Here is a 16,315-nt window from a genome sequence, read left to right on the forward strand (position 1 = left end):
ACATCGTTTCTCAAAACATTTTCTCTCCATTTAAACCCCCGACATTGGGTCCTAATTTTTCTCCTCCCTCCCCGCTCCCCCCTTCACTCATGAACCCTTGAAAATTTATAAATTATTATTTTATCTTATCTTACACTGTCCAGTGTTTCCTTTCACCCACTTTTCTGTTGCCCATCCCCCAGGGAGGAGGTTAAATGTAGATCCTTGTGATCGATTCCCCCTTTCTATGCCCCCTTCCCTCCCGGTATCGCCACTGTCACCGCTAGGCCTGAGGGGTTCATCTGTCCTGGATTCCCTGTGTTTCCAGTTCCCATCTGTACTGCTGTGCATCATCTGGTCTAACCAGGTTTGCAAGGTAGAATTGGGATCATGATAGTTGGGGGAGGAAGCGTTTAAGAACTAGAGGAAGGTTGTGAGTTTCATTATTGTTACATTGAACCCTTTTAACTGCTTTTGGGAAATTAACTGAGTTTATGGTAAAAAGTCTACCAGCTCATATTAGAAGCACCAAAAAAAAAAAATCCTGGCCCATTTTTCTCATCCTAAAGGCTAGGGATAAAATAAACAAGACCAGAATGTTTTATATAAATGAAATTTTTACTTATGTCTATTAAGTAAACCGCTATCCTAAGCAATCTTGCCTTCTAGAACAGACAAATGCCATGTTCAAAGAAAAGAGTGGAACAAAGAACAAATTCCAAAGATGGAATTTCGATCAGTCTGGGCTTTTTCCCTCTCTTGGGCAGTCTCTGCATTCACCATACCTTAGCCATGAGTGTTGTTCCAAATCCACCCTGGTAGTTATTAGCCGCAGGCACGCCATCCATCACTCCAGGCACAGGATTGTAAGTGTCACTTGACCAACACCGTCCAGAGCTCATATTTAGGATTTTAGCCAACAGTTTGGGGTCAAGCCCTAGCCTGTGAAAGAAAAGTGTTATATGTCAAAATGCACAAGCGAGCTGTGACTTACTTACCAGCATCCTCTCTCCATTTATTATATGGCATAAAAAATCAAAGATTGATATGAGAGTGAAGAAGCCAATCTTAAATGAAAGGTATCAAAACCTATTGATTAAACAAGATCATGTCTGAGCCAGGCCATTTTGAACTTGGAAAAATCCTTCCGTCCTCTCCCGTTTTAAAAAGAAATACCGAACAATTGCATAAAGCTCTGTTGGTTTTTATCCCACTCGCGGGCCTTTGGGTCTTTGGGACCTTGTTGCATTTATGTGTCACATGAGAACCTTAAACCGACCTGACGGACCAATCCCACACTCTTGACTCACTAGCAACATATTTCAAAAGGCAATCATTGATGGACAAATGATGCATCATGGGAGTCCGTGTAGGTGCATTTCTATGTGTGTTTATTCCGTTAGCTTTTATGGGAACAAATGTGAGAGGACCATGGGCAGTAAACGGAGCTAAGGAGAAGTTATCATTATAAAGGAAGATACTATTTCCTGCAAACTTTTCCTTATTTATTAAATCTTCATTAGACAATCTTGCTTATGAAGCAACTCTGCACGGAGCTGTGACATATGCTATCTATTCAGAGACATGCATTATAGTTCTGGGTCAACTGCTGATAAGGTTACTGATCCTGATAAAACACAGCTTGCCCGAGCGGAAACAGCATTTGTTCTATCACTAGGCTGAGGCATGCATGGCTGTTCCGTGTGGACCCAGAAAAAAGAAGAAAAAAAAAACCAAGAACCAAAATGCTCTATTACTTTGCTTCTAAGTATTTTCATGCAGCGTTGGGAAGCACAGTGTGGGTGAATCAAGCTTCAAAGAAAGCGTTACGCCCAGCACTGTCTTGGGTCTTTCAGGCAGAGCTTCCTTAACAAAGAACTGTCACAAGAACGTTCTGCTTTTCTTTAGGCCAGTCAGTGTCTTAGGGGGAAAATATGAACATTCATTTAAAAAAAGAGAAGATTCTTATATAAATGGCAAACAAAGGGTTCATTTTGGCATCCTTCAGATCTTATCAACTTTACACAAAGTCGATGTGCCTGAAATGTGTTTATTTTTCCATTTTCCACAATCTGAGTATCTATCATCCCCAGTGAAACATGTTCCCAATGCTAGGACAGCAGGCGAGGGCTAATGGGCACAAGGGGCATGTACTTAGCAAGCAATAGGAGCATTCGGCCATCAGACTTCCCAGTGGTAGCTGGTGGCATGCCATGTATCTACATGCATTTGATTCAGGCACATGATGCTTAACGAGGGGTTCGTAACCAAGAATCCCACTCAAGACTGAGGACTGCATCTAAACTAGCTGCTTGTTCAACGGAAGACTGCTAGAAGGAAATTCAACCGTTTCATTTTTCAAAGATCCAAGTTTTTGTGTGTTTTGTTTACTACAGATGTTTTCTTTCCCTTTTTAAATAATTAGGCTTATCACTATATGTTAGGGAACAATTGTGGAAAGTAAAGTTACAAATTAACTATTAGTTAATTCTCTATAACTCCAAATATACTCTCTGACCATAAAGTTCAAGAATGTGAATACCTAATGTGCTCCCTAAGCAGGGAATCTTTCTAAAGATTCTCCAAACATGGCTCTTTTTGCAATGTAGGGGCATTCTCATGTACATTTGCTTTTAAAACAGCTCATCGTATTTATAACCTCTCCTCTTTACAATCCAACTGGGCTGAACTCAGCCCAAGAAATTCACACCGTCTCGAATATTTACCAAAACGGTGCGCACAGCTCGATTATCTTAACTTTGGGAAACCCTCCCCCTTTCTTGAATGGTCCAGCACAAACAGGGCGGCCCTGGTTCGTGGAAACCCTCCTCGGAGAACACAGCACATCTAGAAGCAGCATCCTGAGGGACACACAGCCAGCCAGGCGGCAGTTCTTCACTGCTTGCTTTTCAAATCTGGTGGCTCCTCTCTACCATTCTGGCTCCTTAGGAGAAGGCTACTCCCTGCCTGAGCTTCCTCCCCCCACCCTCCTCTCCTACCCCGCAGCAAAGTGAATCATTAAAAAGAGCAAGTTAGAGTGTTTTGCATTTCATCTTTCTGTGGATTCTTTCACTGGCACAGATATAACTGACAGTTGAAATTAGACATGATATTAAAATCAGTTACTGAAGTCCTCTGTCTTCCACTGTGCCCAAGGCTTGTAATGGTCTGCAACCAGCTAGAATACACAGTAATTGTCATTCAGAGAGTCTATCCTAGAACGTCATGCTTCACTGGAGGAGACTGAGTTTCCATTTGAAATCAACAAATTAATCCAAGACAGGTATCTGAAAGGGCAAGTTTAATAGGAAGCAGCTACTGGGCTCTCAACCATGATAAAATGTTATTGCTGTTTCCCTGTAAATTGGCTGGGAACATATGATACTTTCTGCATAAGAGCCCCATTGCTGTTCGGGAGATATACAGCTCAAGCCATCAAAAGGATGACAGTCTGTCAGTCCCCATAATAACTTGCCACTGGACGTGGTTCGAGGGTGCGAGCATGCAAACATGTGACTGTACAATTGCTGGAATGTTCTGTGATACAAACAGAAAATGAATTCATTGCTCTGATTGCATATCTAATGCAACTCAAATAAACGTCAGGGTGTCAAATCTACTCACCTTTAAAACACAGGGATTTTAAATGAACTTTTGGGAAAAGTAAAGATGCACCAACCACAAATAATTAAAAAGAAAACAAACATTTGTCTTCACTGTACCTCTAAGGCTTTAGGTGGCAAAAAAGTTTGTTCATTTTTACATTCTCTCTGACCATCTACATACCATCTGGCTTTATATAATAAAGTGAATTATATCATTAAAATAGGATGTACTTATCAGAGGAAGAGAACTGGACACAAAACATGTAAGACCATGTCAATTTCAATAAATCATTCACTTACTCAACCAATGTTTACCAGAATCTGCCATGTGCAGGTGCTGAGTGAAGCGATGGAGACCCTAACAAGCTAAGGAGAGGCTGCCCTGGTTCCATGAGCGGGTGAGGTAGGCGCCATCTCTAGGTAACTTTGACATTCGCAGCAGGAGAAGCACCATGCTCCATGCCTTCATTCCCTCAAGTGCTTTCTCGTCTCTGCACTCACTGGTTTATTCTCATTGAGGGCCTATTCTTTGCCAGATGACTTCCTAGGACACAGCAACGAGCAGATTGAGCCATTCACCTTCATGGGGCATGTGTGGGCAAGACAGGCAGTATATAAATAAATATAGAGAGCTAATACCAGGCAGTGAGGAGTGAGATGAAGAAAAAACCTAAAAACAGCATTCACTTCAGGGGAAGACAGACAGCATTCCAGGAGAGGGAGAGGAAGAAATGGAAATGGGGGGTGGGTAGGGTAAGCTATTGGAGAGTCTGATAAGTAGCTTTCGTTGTTGAATATACAACTGATGATCTGAGATATGAACCCCACCCAATTCACAATAAAACATATTTAATATATATATCTATAAAATTCCCTTCAAATACCAACCACCACCATAGCCCTACATGACAGCTATCACATTGAGTGCTGACTGTTCCAAGAGCAATTTGAAAAATATTTACAAAGATTAATTCACTTACTCCTCATAACATCTCTATAAATTGATACTGTTATTTTTGACTATAGAAAATGGTTGCTAAGGTTGAATTACGTTTCTGGGGTCACACAGTTTAAGTGTGCAGCAGAGCTGGGATGCAGATCTAGATGCAGATTTACCCATCCTGACGCTCACTGAGTCACACAGGTGGTGAACTTAGCGTTCATCTGTCAGTAGGATAGCATCTGATCAGGGTATTGGGAAATCTGACCAAGATTTTATTACAAACCTCTTGCCATTTGTTCTATTTATTAAGTAAGGGGCTTCACTCAATCTCCTACATGAAAAGGCAACCTCTCCTAAGGGCTGTTTCTAAGAAACTGAAATTATGCTCTTTGGAAAGTTCTCGGCTGGAACAGTCGTGCAGAAGTTCAATGATCTTCAGCTTCCTTGGGTGGGAGAGGAAAGACGGTGGTGGCTGGAGGGTGCTGGTTAGAAAGCCGAGTACCAGTAACTTGTTATACAACAAATCAAAAATCCAATCAGTGCCTGGTGAAGTAAAAATCAGAAGGCAATATCACTGCGTCTAAAGTCCGACCGAGACACTCAGTTAGACTGAGAAAAGGTCGAAACAAAAAAGAATTACAAAGTATGTTGGTATGCCGGTAACAACATTATAAAACTTCACTAATATTTACAAAGACTCACTATAAAAGAGCAACTTGGTCCACGGGATCAGTAAGAATTTTCAGTTGTATGATTTTACTCTTCTATTAAAAAAAAGAGTAGTTGTTTAAAAACAAAACAAACAAACACTACTGACTCGGAGAGTAATCAGAAATGATCACTTCATAGGAACAGGTGACTCAATTTTGTAAATGTTGACACTCATGCTTTCAAAAAAATTTCACTTCAGAGTGAACAGAATATAAATGTGGCTGAACCACTTTGATGCTGTACTATTTGGTGGAATTTACTGCTTGGGAATTTATGCTTGCTGATGCCAATTTTCTCTTTCACCTTGCAAAGCTCAATAAATCGTGGCCGCTCCCTATACTCTATTAGAGAGCAATGCTGTCATTTTACACCAGGTCTGTAAGCGGTGGAGAAAAGACAATAGTGGAAGCACTCATTTTTAGGGCTTTGAATTGGGAAGATAAAGTAAGAGAATCCTAAGGTTATGAAAATAAGCAATTCATTAGGATAACCAAAATCAACAAAAATATATAGATAATTTGAACAGTTAAATAACAACCAGCTATTTTCTCCTTTGTTTTCAGACATTATGTATATACACACTCAGTAATAATCATGTACATAGAGATTTAGGGAAAAAGAACATTTTCCAGTCTCACGTTTCCAATGACTGGTTCTATGAGAGTGGGGGCCTGGCGAACAACATGGAGGCTTCTGCTCTTAATGTGTCTTTTTGGAATTTTATCCACTTTCATTTTCCCTGTGGTAATTAATTCACTGTGACAGTCACTAGCTTTTCACTTCACAGTACAGATCTTATTCTTATTAGCTAGTGCTTGGATTTAGAATTGCTACAAGCACTTGCCCAATACAATAGTGCATTGCCCAATGGCAAGTGATGATGTAGTAGTAGCTTTGACAGGAAAATGATGTGAAGAATGCTAAAGGATATAATACTCTACCTCAGGAATAGTCTGCTCTATTAATCATCAAAGTAAAAAGTAGAATATAAAACTGGCAATAATAAAAGAGGAAATGTTAGTATACAATAGCCAATGTCAATCTATGCTTTATTTATTTAACCATTTGTTCATTTACATCCAGAAAAGTGAAAATATGCTAGAGATGCATATGCATACTAACGCTCTAATCCCTCTGTCAACACCTATTAATTCTATGTGCAATTGTGGTGCCAGAAATTGACATTTTCCTCTTTCATAGAATTAGTTTAGAGGAAAACCAAACTGGAAGCTAGTTTCTCAGTTATGGTTAAGTGCCTCGGAGCCTAAACCTGGCCATAATACAGCCCCGCACAGCTTCTTAGATACTACCAGCTTTATTAAGAATTTGTACAAATATGCCTTATCATCTTATAGACATGCAATTTTGAAATGTAAATGGTACAAGATATTGATAAACCAATTAGCACTGATGCAAAGCAAATTCCTCTTTTATCTCAATTACAAAATGACAACTTAATAGGTCAAGATAGTTTAACATCTGAGACAAGGGCAATTCAATAAAACAACAGCATCTTGATATGGTAATTAAAAGGAAATGTGAATCCATTACTGTGTCTTAAAAATAATACATCTCAAAATGTGTTGGCTCTTTTTATTGCCTTTTATCAAAAGTTGTGACATAAAATAAGACCCTGATTTGTGAAATATCTGGTTTTCAGTAAGTAGCTTTGGGGAATAGGAGTAAAGTACCTGAATAAAGCATCTTGCTAATTAAGCATTTTCTAAAGTGAAAATGTATACGTATTGTATTCATGAAATATAAAACATTCAAAACATTAATTAGGTGATTTATCATATGTAGCATTTCTTAACCCAAAAGATTAGAGGCTAAATTTAAGACATTAACCTTAAGCATTCTAAAAAATGATCATCCGTGGTAAAAACAGAACCCTGGAATCACTCTAAGCAAAGCGAGAGTATCGTTTGATTTTCATAGAAAGCTTCACCCCTAAGGCAAAGTCACTCAAGCACAGGCCAGTGACAACGGGAGTTACGGGGATGAACTGCAGCTTTTGTGGGATGCCATCCAGGGGATCTGGGGCAAACAGCTAAGAGGATTTCTAGTGCAGATTTTGGGGATCATGTTGAAAATAGGTGCAGCAAACCAGTCAGGTGATGGCACGACACTTGAATTCACTAAACTCGTGTTGTACAGATTTGTCCCAACATTACCAAAGTGTTTCAATGTCACAGTAAAAGCATTTCTTGCATTTCAATAGAACAAATGAGGGGCTCACTTTTAAAAAAGAAACAAGGGGGAACGGATTACAGGGATCCACATATAACCCCCTCCCTGGGGGACAGACAACAGAAAAGTGGGTGAAGGGAGACATCGGACAAAGTAAGACATGACAAAATAATAATAATTTATAAATTATCAAGGGTTTATGAGGGAGGGGGGAGTGGGGAGGGAGGGGAAAAATGAGGAGCTGATACCAAGGGCTCAAGTAGAAAGCAAATGTTTTTAAAATGATGAGGGCAACAAATGTACACATGTGCTTGACACGCAATGGATGGATGTATGAATTGTGATAAGAGTTGTACGAGCCCCCAATAAAATGACTAAAAAACAAACAAACAAACAACAACAACAAAATGCATATGCAAAGCACAAAGAAAAAAAGAAAAGTACTTTCACATGCACAGCACAACAGACCTTCCAGCCATGCCAGAGTACTCATGCTCTCCAGGGTCCTACTGCTCGTCCAAAAAGCAGTCTAAGAAAGGTCAATAACGGAGTACCTTTAACACAGTGCTTTCAATGTCAGACAAACAAACAGGAAGGCTATGAAAATAATTTGCATGTGAAAATGTTACTAGTCAACAAACCTGATTCCAAGATTCATAGCTTCCGCAGTTCCAATCATACTAATAGCTAGTAGCATGTTGTTGCAGATCTTTGCAGCCTGGAAATAAATTGAGTTCAGAGTAAATACCTTTATTGCCAAGTGATCACTCAAAGTTTAAATTTTATTCAACCCGTGTGGGGAACTTCTTTGTACAAGTGGAGCAGCCAACTGTTTTTCTTTTTCTTCTCACAAATGGGGGAGGAGAATGTAGTACTGACTGTCCCTCTCTGAACTTAAACGAACACACTATCACATACAGACTGGGAAGAGGGGGCTCTTCCACGCAGCAATAAGCCCTCTCTCAGTGGTGAGCAGGCTCCCACTAGGGCTCAGCATTATAGGGATTACTGATCTAAATGGCACAACTGTTCTTTACGGGCTGCAGCTGACGGATCTAAGTGGGGAGAGGGGAGTAATATACTAAATGAAAAGGCAACCAACAGACTCACACACACAATTAAGCAGCAAATTAGATAGTAGAGTCTGTTAGAGAGAGTAGGCATTTAAAAATGTAGGATTGCTGAAGGCAGGCGCAGAAAAAGAAGATGTCTTTAGAGGAAGTGGAACCTGAGATCATTTCCCATAAAGCCAGGCAGGATTAAAGGAGGCAAGAAAGAGAAAGAAGGTGTTCGGGGAAACAGTGACTAGACAGGAGGAAATAACTCCACAGGGTTCTAGGCTGTTCCTGCAAACAGTAAGAAACGTGACACAGGCAACTGTTGTAAGGAATCAGGAGGACTTTGCTAGTTAAGACTGGGCCAAGAGCTACAAAAGCTAAGAGAAAGAGTTGAATTCTCATCGTGGCAGGAAAATGGCAGCTGTTCCGTTTCTGAATGGGAAGCCCTGCAGTGGTACAAGCATCTTGATGGGGTTGGTTTGGGTCACACTGCTGGGCACGATGGTAAAGCTGGCATCTAGCAGCCAGGCCCTCGAGCAATCTAGAAGGTATGAGACAATGAAAGACTGGACCAGGGAATGTGTAGAATGGACTAGGTGGTCAACAGTGAGAGCCACCAAACCAAACTGCAAAACTGAAGACCGACTGGACAGAGGGATAGAAAAAAATAACTTTAATACCAGTGTCTCAGGTGAGATACTAGTGATCAGGACAAAGCATTAGGAGGAGCGAAGGTGGTGAGTGATCATGCATGTATGTGTGTGTGTTGGAGGTGAAAGTATGGAGTATCTAGCTTGATTTCAGACTAAACATATTCAGTAGTGTCAGTCATGTCTAAGTTTCTACGTAAAAATTATCTCTGTTTTCAAGAAAAAGACGACAGTGCGTACGTCGATTCTATCTGCCTAGACTACAAGGACTGAGCTGTAGCCAGGACTTCCCGAACTGAGCCCTTTCAATCGGTCTAAGGATGATTTCCGCGGTCACTCGGATGACCCGTCAAGATCCTAATGATGAAACGTCCCTCAGCTCTCTTCATAAAACCTCAGTCGGCGGAAAGCACCCAGGTTGCAGATACTAATTTATTCCAAATTAACTTACGCAAGCTCAGCAAACCAAGAATCCAGGTTGAATGGTGTAGGGAGGAATATGAGTGTGGTTAAGATAGGTGATTGGACGTGTTGAGCCCACTTTACATCAGTCACTCAGGGTCATGAATGTGAAACGATTACCTGCCCAGTGCCAACGGCTCCACAGTACAACACATTGGAGCCCATGCACCCCAGCAGCTCCTTGGCAGCAGCAAATTCCTCTTCAACTCCTCCCACCATAAATGTGAGGTTCCCGGATCGGGCAGCTCCCACACCTGAGTGGTTTAAGCACAAGGGATGGGGCCAAGGAAACATTTCTTAGAGTAGGAAATAAAATTAAAGAGAATTCTCAAAATGAAATAAAAACAGCTTTGAAGGATTTAAAGGGGTTGAGAACCAGCTTCTGACTTAGCACAGAAAATGTAGCCTCGACCTGTCCTAGAGAAAGGGAGGAGAGAAAGGGGGTCACTCCCTCCAGTGCACTGTACGCCGCCCTGGGTAAGACAGTCCACCCCTGTGTGAGGGATTCCGTGGCCAGCAGGTATCACACGGGCTACTCACACACCCAAGGAGGCAGACCCAGTCGGTCACCCCACACCCACAGTGCATCTCAAATACTGTGACACAAACACACCACCACACGGACAGAAGGACGCCTGAGCCTGGAGTGTTATTCCCACACATCTAGTAACTGCCCTTAGGAACCCATTCAGTCATAAAAAGTATACCCTCTCTGCCCTGCCATCGCCATCCCCTGCCCCCCACTAACCACCCCCCACCAAAAAAAAAAAAAGGTTTCTCTGTGTCCTGGCCTGCACAGGAGCAGGACACACCCCAGACGACACGCTTTTCCTGTGTTCAGGTAAAGGAACATGCTGCTCTATTCAGGCTGATTACTCTGAGGTGTACTTTCCAATGTCACTGGATGTTTTTCTTTTCCCTCCGGGTACACACCGTTCAGACATTTTATCCCTAAGGATATGTGCCAGAAATAAACAGTAGCTTTACTCCTCCAAAGCAGCTTTTAACAAAGGTTTGGTACATGTTCATAGATTTAAATGATATAAGAAATATCTTCTAACTTACAAATACAGCCAACGGTTGTCTGGAAGAAAGGGGGGTGGGAATGCTTCACACATCTCAATTTTTAGTATTTGAGGAATCCTAATTCATAAATTTCAAGTGAAGTTTTGCTGTTCCAAACCAGAAAAGGAATTGGAAGAGCTGCATTAATATAATTTTTGCTTTTACAACCTTTTTACAGTACAGCTAAGAATAAAGAAACCATAATTGTCTGTACCATATATCAAACCTGGCCCATTAGAATAGACAGCTGCAAGTAATGGCCTACTTTTGAATTTAATATATTCAAGGAAATACACAGTTTTTATACATTATAAAGCCCAAGTGAGGAGATTCATATTTCATTCCAATTGTGAATGTTTGGCTCTTGCCAAATCAAGAAGCCTTTCTATTTTACAGTTCATGCTATTTTTGACCAATTATTGAGAGCGAGAGAAGTCAGCATTGTGCTAGCCAAACAATCTTGGAAGAGTGAGTGGACACATGTTATGAGAGTAGGAGATGCTTAAACAAATGGTTAAGTCACATTATCTGAAAGTATCTGCAGACACTTTGGAATTGATTATGTACAAAAACCCAATTATAACAAGTGCTTTTAATGAGTCAGTCTATGCTATTTGAACATTCTGATAATGCTGGAAGTTTAAATGACTGTCATTTTGTTAGCTTCTAATTTACTTCACTAAGAGGGTGAGTCATTAATGCTCACAATTATTCTGTCCCATTTCTATAGCTATTTTGATTCAACCCACATGACCACCCTCACTCCTGATCCTGCTGATCTGACCTAGAGAAGCTAAGTAGACAACTTAAGTCAGCGCTTACAAACAAATCTTTCACTATCCATCATAGGTCAATCGCTTTGTATCTAGATTACAGACTGCTAAATAGCTTCAGAGAGTCGTTTATTACAGGAAAAGTAATGCTGACAATGGTTCTCAGCTGGTTAGTCTTTTGACAGGTGCACTTTCTCACTAGTTCAAACACATATTTCAAAAAGAAGAAATAAGTTACTTAAGCAAGAGGAGACCACAAGGGAAAAGGACAATTCATCGTTCAATTCAGAGGTCTGTGGTATTTCCACTTCTTCCTCCTTTCTGAGGGGTGCTAATTGTTCCTGGCTTTATCACAACCTACCTTCCAGGGCACGAGTCCGATTAAACTGGGTGACACAGCTTATGCCTTCTTCAAGACCAGCTCCTTCCAGTCCATATATACGGGTAAGAAAGAGCATTGCTACTAGGGTTTTCGTTCCTATGTGCATGGGTGTATCCCAAAGAAAACAAGTTTGAACACAGCTCTGTGACAGTGGACAGCTGCAGACAAGTTCTCTTAGTAATACATGTCTTCATCTCATTAGGGTGACTTCCAAAAAAGGGCAATCAAAACAGTGGCTTCTAAGGGCTCTGCTTGGCCAGTTACATTGAAGGCAAAGATATCCACTCAGATTAAGCTGACTGTTTTGGTGAACTCCACGGGGGTCATCTTGACAGATCTTCTGAAAGAATACAGTGTTCTGGGGGCTTATTAAAAGAAATTTCAAAATTGAAAAACCCACTGATGAGAAAACAGCCAGGAAAGCTTTCCCAGGGAAATAAATAAAGGCTGTTCTGCAAGGATTTCCTCCAAAAACCTTAACCGGCCCACAGGGGAGCCCCGGGTTTGCCCCTCAGACTCCTTTGTAGCCCAAATTCCAAGGGCATTTAAAAGAAACACAATTTGCGTCACAGGGATTGCAAGCATGTGGTTGTGAAGGGGTATAAATCGTAGTGCGCAGATTCTCCCAGGGAAGTTTACACAGATGGGCACACTGCCTGCGGAGGTGTACAGACCAAGATGGAGGAGGCGTTGAGAAAAAGAGGTTCTCAACCTGCTATTTCAGTCTGCTGAAAGTTTCTAGGGTTCAGCAGCAATACTTTTTGCCTGGTATTGTTCTTAGGTGCCAAGTCAGCCCCAACCCGATGTACAAGAGAACACAATACTGCCCGGTCCTGGGCTATGCTCACACGCAGTGTTATGTCTGAGCACACTGTGTCAAGCCGCCTCTGTGTCAAGTCATCTCCCTGAGGGGCTTCCTACTTTTTGCTGACCCTCTACTCTACCAAGCATCAATCACATGCTTCTCCAGGAATCGTCTCTCATGACACTAAGGAAGTGGGATGAAGTCTTGTCACACTTGTTGCCAAGGGGCACGCTGGCTTTACTTCAAGACATCTGCTTGTTCCTCGGGTCATCAGTGGCACTTGCAATGTTCGACATCAACAAAAGGCATCGGTCCATCTGCAGTGGTCCTTATTCATTGTCCAGCTCTCGCACGCGTATGTGGTGACGGAAAGTAACATGACTTGGGGCGGTGGTACCTTAGTCCTCAAAGTGCCGTTTTTGCCCTTTAACCCTTTAAAAGAGGCTTATGGAGAACTGCCCAATGCAATATGTTGCTTGATCTCTTGACCGCTGCCTCCACGAGCACTGACTGTGGCCCCCAAACCCCTGGAACCCTTGACTTCCACCTTTTCTGTTTATTTATCGTGACGGTTTCTGCTGGTCTACTTCTGAGGTGTGGGTTTCCTGTACATTGAGTTGTATGGAATCCATACTGAAGGCGGCGGTCCTTTGTTATCAGCAAGTGCTTCAAGTCCTCCTCACTTTCAGCAAGCAAGGTTGTGTCATCTGCAGATCACAGGTAATTAATAAGCCTTCCTCCCATCCTGATTCTTTTTCAGACAGTCAACTTTATCAGACTATCTGCTTGGCATACAGATTGAATAAGTATGGTGAAAAGATATAGCCCTGATGCACATTTTTCCTGATTTTAATCCCTAGTGCACATCTTTCCCTATTTTAAACCATGTGGTGTTCTCTTATTGTTTTCTTAAGACTGCCTCTTAGTCCCATTCTCCTCTCTGGTTATTAGCACCTACAGAGGCAAATGCAAGTGTCTTTCTGCCATTCTCTGCCATGAGTCAAGATCCGTCTGACATCAGGAATGATCCCCCTCGTGCCACGTCCTAGTCTTCATTCAGCTTGAATTTGGGGACAGCTCCCTGTCAATGTGCTGCTGCCACTGTTGTTGAACTGTCATCAGGAGAAATACAGTCACTCACAACCACTGAAGACAAAGCGGGTGAATAAGCAAATGTGGTGAAGAAAGCTGATGGTGCCCAGCTATCAAAAGATATAGCTTCTGGGGTCTTAAAGGCTTGAAGGTAAACAAGTGGCCATCTAGCTCAGAAGCAACAAAGCCCACATGGAAGAAGCACACCAGCCTGTGTGACTATGAGGTGTTGAAGGGATCAGGTATAAGGCATCATCAGAACAAAAAATCTTACCATAGTGAATGAAGGGGGGAGTACATAGTGGAGACCCAAAGCCCACTTGTAGGCCACTGGAGATCCCCTTGCAGAGGGGTCTCGGGGAGGAGACGAGCCAGTCAGGGTGTGATGCAGCAATGATGAAAAATACAACTTTCCTCTAGTTCCTAAAAGCTTCCTCCGCCCCCCACTATCATGATACAAATTCTACCTTGCAAGTCTGGCTAGACCAGAGGATGTACACTGGTACAGATAGGAACTGGAAACACTGGGACTCCAGGGTGGAAGATCCCTTCAGGACCTGTGGTGTAAGTGGCGATACTGGGAGGGTAGAGGGAGAGTGGGTTGGAAAGAGGCAACCAATGACAAGGATCTACATGTGACCTCCTCCCTGGGGGACGGACAACAGAAAAGTGGGTGAAGGGAGACATTGGACAGGGCAAGATATGACAAAATAATAATTTATAAATTATCAAGGGCTCATGAGGGAGGGGGGAACAGGGAGGGAGGGGAAAAATGAGGAGCTGATGCCAGGGGCTTAAGTGGGGAGCAAATGTTTTGAGAATGATGAGGGCAATGAATGTACAAATGTGCTTTACACAATTGATGTATGTATGTATGGATTGTGATAAAAGTCGTATGAGGCCCTAATAAAACGATTAAAAAAAAAAAAGATACGGAGCAGGGCTCAAGTAGAAAGCAACTGTTTTGAGAATGATGGCAACAATTGGACAAATATGCTTGACACAATGGATGCATGTATGGATTATGATAAGAATTGTATGAACCCCCAATAAAATGATTTAAAGAAAAAAATACGGTCACTGTGTATTCCTCCCATATTCTTTTGATGCTTCTATCATTCACTATTTATCCATAGAATTCTTCAATGTTTTAACTAGAGGCTTGAATTTCTCTTAGTTGTCTTTTCAAGCAGTCCTTTGAAAACTTCAACACTTTTACTTCATTTATTCCATTAGCTCTAGCTACTCTACTTTCAATAGCAAGTTTCAGGATCTCTTCGCATCTTTTCCTTCCTTCGTGTCTTTAGAATGGCCTTTTGCTTTCATCAAGTATGATGTTCTTGATGTCATCCCACAACTGGTTTGGCCTTAGTCATTAATGTCCAGTCTGTCAAGTCTGTTCTTAAGATGTTCTCGAAACTCGGGAATTATGTATTCCAGATTGTATTTGGGCTCTTGTGGACCTTTAAATTTTTCTTTAGCTTCAATCTGAACTTAAGAGCAAATTGATGGTGTTTCACAGTCAGTCCCTGACCTCATTTTGGCTGATGATATTGAGCTTCTCCCGAGTCACTCCCACAATATAGTTACTTTGGTACCTGTACATTTTGTCTGGTCAAGTCTTTGGTTATAGTAACTGTTTGTGTTGTTTTAAAAAGACATTTGCAATGCAGAACTTGTTGGTCTTCCAAAATTCTATCATGTGATTTCCAACTTGGTTACTGTCCCTCCTCTTTTGTTTCCAACTTTCATGTTCCAATTTCCAATAATTATCAATGCATCATGATTGCATGTTTGATGAATTTCAAACTGAAGAAGTTGATGGAATTATTTAATTTCTTCATCATTAGCTTTAGTAGTTGGTGCATTAATTTGAAGAACACTTGCATTAACTAGATTTCCTTGTAGGCATATAGAAATATCCTATCGCAGACAGCATTATACTTCAGGCTACAGCTTGAAATACTTGTTTTGTTGATGTGACGCCATTCCTCTTCAATCTGTCATTCCCAGCATAGTAAACTATGAGATTATCTGATTCAAAATCTCCAACACTAATACACTTCAGCTCACTAATGTGTAAGATACTAGTTTTAATGCATTCTATTCATTTTTGATGACTTCCAATTTTCCTAGATTCCTAAATTTGATATTTCTATGTTCTGATTACTCATGGTTTCCTGCAGCTGTTTCTTCTCCTTTTGAGCCATGCCTTATCAGTAAATGACGGTCCTTGCAGCGTTACTCCAACCACATCATCAGTGTTGACGGATTTCAAGGACGCAGCTCTTTCCCGTCGTGTTTTGAGTGCCGTCAACTCGAGGGGTCCACCTTCAAGCTCTGTGTCTGACAACGCGCCAGTGCTACTCCTAAGGTTTCCCAGTGACTAATCCGTTGAACGTGCACACACAGCCTATTCCTTCTTTGTAGTCTGGAAGCTCCCATTACATCTGTCCACCTTAGATGACTCTGCTGACGTTTCAGTTATTGGTGGCAGATTCCAGCTTCACAGCAACATGCAAACCGCCATATGATATGCTAGATAAAAGTGGTAGATGAGTATTGATATTTTTTACTTAACCTGGCATATTTCTTTCTTT

General features: G+C 41.4%; 1 protein-coding gene across 1 annotated transcript in view; it reads right to left on the bottom strand.

Moving 5' to 3' along the window:
* HIBADH (3-hydroxyisobutyrate dehydrogenase) overlaps positions 1-16,315 on the bottom strand; it is a 115,230-nt gene that overhangs the window by 3,613 nt on the left and 95,302 nt on the right. The window contains exons 5-7 of the mRNA XM_004702743.2: positions 9,719-9,852; positions 8,070-8,146; positions 765-921 (exon numbers count right to left, since the gene is read on the bottom strand). Of these exons, the coding sequence (XP_004702800.1) occupies positions 765-921; positions 8,070-8,146; positions 9,719-9,852 (368 nt within the window). The remainder of the gene's footprint in view (positions 1-764; positions 922-8,069; positions 8,147-9,718; positions 9,853-16,315) is intronic.

Source organism: Echinops telfairi, unplaced genomic scaffold (assembly GCF_000313985.2).
Source record: "Echinops telfairi isolate 266 unplaced genomic scaffold, ASM31398v2 ScPeMD7_23;HRSCAF=83, whole genome shotgun sequence".
NCBI lineage: Eukaryota > Metazoa > Chordata > Mammalia > Afrosoricida > Tenrecidae > Echinops > Echinops telfairi.